Source organism: Oryza brachyantha, chromosome 11 (assembly GCF_000231095.2).
Source record: "Oryza brachyantha chromosome 11, ObraRS2, whole genome shotgun sequence".
In the NCBI taxonomy this organism is placed as follows: Eukaryota; Viridiplantae; Streptophyta; class Magnoliopsida; order Poales; family Poaceae; genus Oryza; species Oryza brachyantha.
Genome location: NC_023173.2, coordinates 3,739,806 through 3,745,400, shown reverse-complemented (window position 1 = coordinate 3,745,400; position 5,595 = coordinate 3,739,806). Strand labels below are relative to the sequence as shown.

Genomic DNA, 5,595 nt, shown 5'->3' with positions numbered 1-5,595 from the left:
CGATCCCGTTCCAGGTGGAGGCGACGAGGCCCGGTTTGCGTGCCACGCCGCCCCCCCTACCGTCCCTGGTTTGCTGCCCAAGGGAGGCGGTGGCGAAACCTCACCCTCCATCCTCCTCCTCCTCCTCCTCCTTTCTGCGAGGAGGAGCTATATATAGACCGGGCTGGACGCTCTTGGATCCTCACCGATTTGGTTTGATTTAATCTGAGGTTGTGTTCAGTGAGATTCTTGGAGGGAAGGGTTTGGTTTGGTTTGGATTTCGGGGAGAAGAGAACAATGGCGACCGCCGGGAAGGTGATCAAGTGCAAAGGTCCGTGCTTTTCTTTTTTCATCTCGCATGTTTCTCGCTTTGCTTTTGCTTGGGATTCGCGAGCTGTAGGCTGCTTGGTGATTGGGTTAATTGTGAGACTTGGATTATGTTCTTGTCAGTGTTTTCTTGGATGAACTGCTGTATAGTACCCATCTTGGAGGGGGAAATTTGCTTCTTTTTTTTAGAAGGAAAAGTGGTGGTTTTTTGGTGTCGTCCGAGATTGTATTTTGGTGGAGCACGGGCTAACCAATCGGGTGGTGGTTTTGTTGGATCTGTGCAGCGGCGGTGGCATGGGAGGCCGGGAAGCCGCTGGTGATCGAGGAGGTGGAGGTGGCGCCGCCGCAGGCCATGGAGGTGCGCGTCAAGATCCTCTTCACCTCGCTCTGCCACACCGACGTCTACTTCTGGGAGGCCAAGGTATCATCCACTCACCCATCACACCTTCGGTTCACTCTTGCAACCTCCTGCTGCTCCAATGTGTGGTTGACTGACTTGCGCCTCCGTGTTGGCTTCTGATGTCTTAGGGACAGACTCCCGTGTTCCCTCGGATCTTCGGCCATGAAGCTGGAGGGTATGTGCTCTACATCTTTCTTCCTTGATTTGTTGTTGCTAGCACCTGGCTACTCTACTTGATCTGGTTGCTGATGCGGCGTGTTCTGTTGTTAATTAATTGGTTTGTTGTTAATACTTGGTTACTTTATACTGCTCTGGTTACTGATGTAGCATGCAGTTAGTTAATTCATTTGTTGTTAGTGCTTTGTTGCTCTACTGCTCTGGTTGCTGATGTGGCATGCTGCTAGTTCGTTAAACTATGTTTTGTGGTTGAATCTTTCTATAATCGTAGTTTAGTGGTCGTTGTTTATTGGCTTGCTTGCCAGTAGTAAACATTTGGCTGAGGTAATGTGGACAACATGGGAAAGAAGAATCGTATGACACATGCTGTTGCTGGTGTCAAACTTTGTTAATGTGTGCTACTTCTGTCAATTGTCAAATTATATGATTACATGTTCTTGCATTTGGAGCTTAATAGATTTAGTAGTACTTCAGTTTACAAACTTACAGGGAAGAAGCCATTTTCTTTCAGTTAGTTGACAAATTTCTTTTCGATGTTGGCAAATTGCATTTATGCTAAGCGTTGCTTGACCCTATTGAAGATTTCTTTTCTGCAATAAGTATTCCCAGTTGACAAAATATGTGTACACTAGGCGTTTCTTGACCCTTGCTACCTAACAGATGACTTATATCCTTTGTATTCCCTGAACTACATTATGTGGACTATTTTTGTACTTTAACCGAGTCAAAAACTATTGTTTTTCCATCTCCTGAAATGTATTCATTCTGCAGTATTGTGGAGAGTGTTGGAGAGGGTGTGACTGATCTTGCCCCTGGTGACCATGTCCTCCCTGTGTTCACTGGGGAGTGCAAGGAGTGTCCCCACTGCAAGTCAGCAGAGAGCAACATGTGTGATCTACTCAGGATCAACACTGACAGGGGCGTGATGATTGGCGACGGCAAGTCGCGGTTTTCTATCAATGGGAAGCCTATTTACCATTTCGTTGGGACTTCGACCTTCAGTGAGTACACTGTCATGCATGTTGGTTGCGTGGCAAAGATCAACCCGGAGGCTCCCCTTGATAAAGTGTGTGTTCTTAGCTGTGGTATTTCTACTGGTAAGCGGAACTGTTCTGTTCTTGTGTTCTTGTTACTTGCTAGGATTTATCCTGAGATGCTGCTCCACATTATTTTTGTAGGTCTCGGTGCTACAATCAACGTTGCAAAACCACCAAAGGGATCAACTGTGGCGATATTCGGTCTAGGAGCTGTAGGCCTTGCTGTGAGTATCCAAATTCCTCTCTTGAATGTTATCAATTGCAATGGGAGGTCCAATTAATTTCACTACGAATTGTATGATTAGGCCGCAGAAGGTGCAAGGATTTCAGGAGCATCCAGGATCATCGGTGTTGACCTGAACCCCAACAGATTTGAAGAAGGTAAATCCTTTTGATTTTGTTTCACGGTTTTGTGTTGGCACTGATCTTATATATATCTTGTATATCTCCAGCTAGGAAATTTGGTTGCACAGAATTTGTGAACCCAAAGGACCATGACAAGCCAGTTCAGCAGGTATGTACTTTACATCACGCAAAGAAAAAATCGGGAATAATTAACATTTTACCACTCTTAGAGATGGTGATAACAGATTTACTACTAGATCCACATGTTATATACACATGAGGGTCCACATGTTACAGACATATGAGCGTCCGCATGTCATAGACAACGAGCGTCCACATGTCATTGACAGCGAGTGATAAATCTGTTATCTGCCATTTTATTTTTATAAGAGTGGCAAAAAGTTAAATGTCACAGAAAAATTGTACCACTTGGTTTGTACTAATACAAGAGTTGTGATAATTTAGGTACTTGCTGAGATGACCAACGGTGGAGTCGACCGCAGTGTTGAATGCACTGGCAACATCAACGCCATGATTCAAGCCTTTGAATGTGTTCATGATGTAAGAATTGAAGTTACAGATGTTTTCTGACAATGATGGGATGCTAAAATTGCTGCTGAAAATGCAGGGCTGGGGTGTCGCTGTTCTTGTCGGTGTGCCGCACAAGGACGCCGAGTTCAAGACCCACCCGATGAACTTCCTGAACGAGAGGACTCTCAAGGGAACCTTCTTCGGCAACTACAAGCCGCGCACTGATCTGCCCAACGTCGTCGAGCTGTACATGAAGAAGGTGAAGAACAACACCCCAAATTTCTTCAGCTTAGCTAACGATTTCAGCTACTAGCCTAGAAATGTTGAGACGGTTCATCCTCAAGATTCAAGAACCTGCTGTGAATGCTCAATCACTTTGCTGTTTTCTGGTTCAGGAGCTGGAGGTGGAGAAGTTCATCACGCACAGCGTGCCGTTCTCGGAGATCAACACGGCGTTCGACCTGATGCACAAGGGAGAGGGCATCCGCTGCATCATCCGCATGGAGAACTGAGAGGTTTTCTGGGGTTTTCTGGGGTGTTGGGTAATAAGATGATGGCAGCTTGAGCCTGTCCATGGTGGTGGTGATGATGCACACGGTTCTTCCTGTGTATCCTGGGCAAATTTCGGCTTTGTCAATCAGCAGTAGTATGGAGTTATTACCCCCTGTGATCTTTTGGCGTAATATTATCATATAAAACATACGAGTTTCAGTTCTTGATCTGTGTTCGCTTCTCAGAGCTTTGAATCTTTGTGACCTGGATGATCCAGATGTGGTGTTTTGTGCGAATTCCATGGTGACTTGGATACTGAATTACTGATAGATGTTCGTGTGAGGGTTCGTCTGCCTGGTTTGAGTCGTAGAGATTAGCTGTGTGCTCAGGATGTGATCCATGAGTCGTTCTGCTAGCTGCTAGCAGAGTAGCAGCCGGCGCCTCTACACTTAATTAATGGAAGCTTTGCGACTTGCATTACCAACCTCGAATCTTATTGTCGCGTTATTTTATCTGAAGATTTCGGGATTATTGTGGGCTTTCCAAGCTACTGTGCGCCGAAATGTAACAGCCTCATCATCCTTTTCTTCTTGCATCTGATTATGTTTGTACGACAATAAATTTTCAACTGTAAAATATTTTGTTTATAAATATGTCGATGAGGTCCGAACAAACAATTTTGAATGACATGAATATACAGGATTGACATGGATATACAGGATTGATGGTTTGGTTTTTTCAAATTTATGAATAAAATTTTTATATATGTATTTGTAATGATATAAAATTTAAGCCTGAAAAATTAAATATGATAAAGAACTTTAAAATCAAATCTAAATCTAAGATTGAAAAATTAAGTTTTAACTTATAAGCATAAGTATAAACGAAAAGATGAGAATGATGATGATAGCTTATATGAGGAATTAGACGTACAAGATATATTCTATAAGATTGGACATTATATTAACTCTTTTGAAAAATAAAACCACTTGCGTTCAGCTACTCCATAGAAATTTCAATAGACTGTGAAGTATTAATCCTTTGTTTCAAGGAGTAAACATAATAATTTCCTAGGATTCATATGTCACAAAATTCATATATTCTTCCTAAAATTCGGAAGTCCTTAGAACTGTACTCTCACTGTCGCATACTCAGACATCCTGTTTTCTGGAATTTCAATATGTAAAAACCTTAAATAATAACTGAGATAATAATAGATATAATTTATGTCATGCATGTATACCATTAGATTGGTATTTAAAAATATTTCCATATGTCGTTAATTTCATAGTCGTCGATGATATATTACAAAAAAAAAATGAACAGTTGCAACCTTAGGGGAAAGTAAATGGTGGAAGAGCAGCAGAAATTCGGTGATATTTCAGGACACGACGCGTGCTCCTCACGTTGTCGTTTTCAGCAGTCACCAATATTTTCGTCCAGTTGCAGACGCACATACGATGTTTCTTCCTCTCTCTTTCGAAAGCTCCTCGAATTTGACCAGAGATTTTTCTCACATGAGATTGAGTAATTAATTAAGCTGTAAGCGATCGATCGAAGGGACGAAGAAATTAACCTTGGCGACCAAGCTACGCAGCAGCAGCATGCCATGGATGCAACAGCTGAGCCGAGTCGGTCACCGAAACGAAGCCACCTGACCAGTTCAGTCTTCGTCTTCCTCCTCCAGCTATAAAAGCAGCTCGCCCAGATCGATCCGATCATATCACATGCTCACAGCATCAACGAACAAACACATACGAGGATCGGAGAAGAGCTTCCATTGCTAGCTAGCGATGGTGCTGGGTCTGCGTTGCTTGGGTGCTCCGGCTTCTGGGAGGACGGGGAAGAAGGTGTCGCCGGCGAAGCAGCAGCAGCAGCAACCTGAAGATCAGAACAAGCAGCAGCAGAAGCAGCACTGCTCGAAAGAAGCAGATGCTGCAGCTTGCGTGGAGAAGAGGATTGGAGGATCAGATGGTGGTCATGGTGGTGTGGAGAAGGTCGAGAGGAAGAAGACGAAGAGTGGATCATCAGCTCCCATCTTGATGCATCAGTTCCCCTTCCACTCCCGCCCTGGCCTGCTCTGAATTAATTAATCTGCATCACCTCCCATGCATCTTTTGATGATGAATGGTTTATGTAAAATTCAGTAGCACATATTAAGAGCTTTAATTTAAATTAGGGACACCTTGATTGTTTGTTTTGTTCCATGCGCTGATGTGAAGAGAAGTTTTGTTGATTCTTTCGTCGTCTTCCTCCCCTATTTTTAGAGCTTTTTTCCTATCCTTAATAAGGTACTACGAGTTATCA

The 5,595-nt window shown here is 43.4% G+C and overlaps 2 protein-coding genes across 2 annotated transcripts; both read left to right on the top strand.

Annotated features, from left to right (window-relative positions):
• LOC102719808 (alcohol dehydrogenase 1) lies at nt 1-3,517 on the top strand. The gene is made up of 10 exons (XM_006662755.3): nt 1-310; nt 591-727; nt 835-881; nt 1,655-1,980; nt 2,062-2,144; nt 2,226-2,301; nt 2,373-2,434; nt 2,731-2,826; nt 2,894-3,055; nt 3,192-3,517. The coding sequence occupies exons 1-10, from the start codon at nt 277-279 to the stop codon at nt 3,306-3,308; spliced, it is 1,140 nt and encodes a 379-aa protein (XP_006662818.1). The 5' UTR covers nt 1-276; the 3' UTR covers nt 3,309-3,517.
• A 1,350-nt stretch (nt 3,518-4,867) lies between these two features.
• LOC102719527 (expressed protein-RZ53 family-1) lies at nt 4,868-5,595 on the top strand. Its single transcript, XM_006662754.3, has one exon. The coding sequence runs from the start codon at nt 5,082-5,084 to the stop codon at nt 5,370-5,372; it is 291 nt and encodes a 96-aa protein (XP_006662817.1). The 5' UTR covers nt 4,868-5,081; the 3' UTR covers nt 5,373-5,595.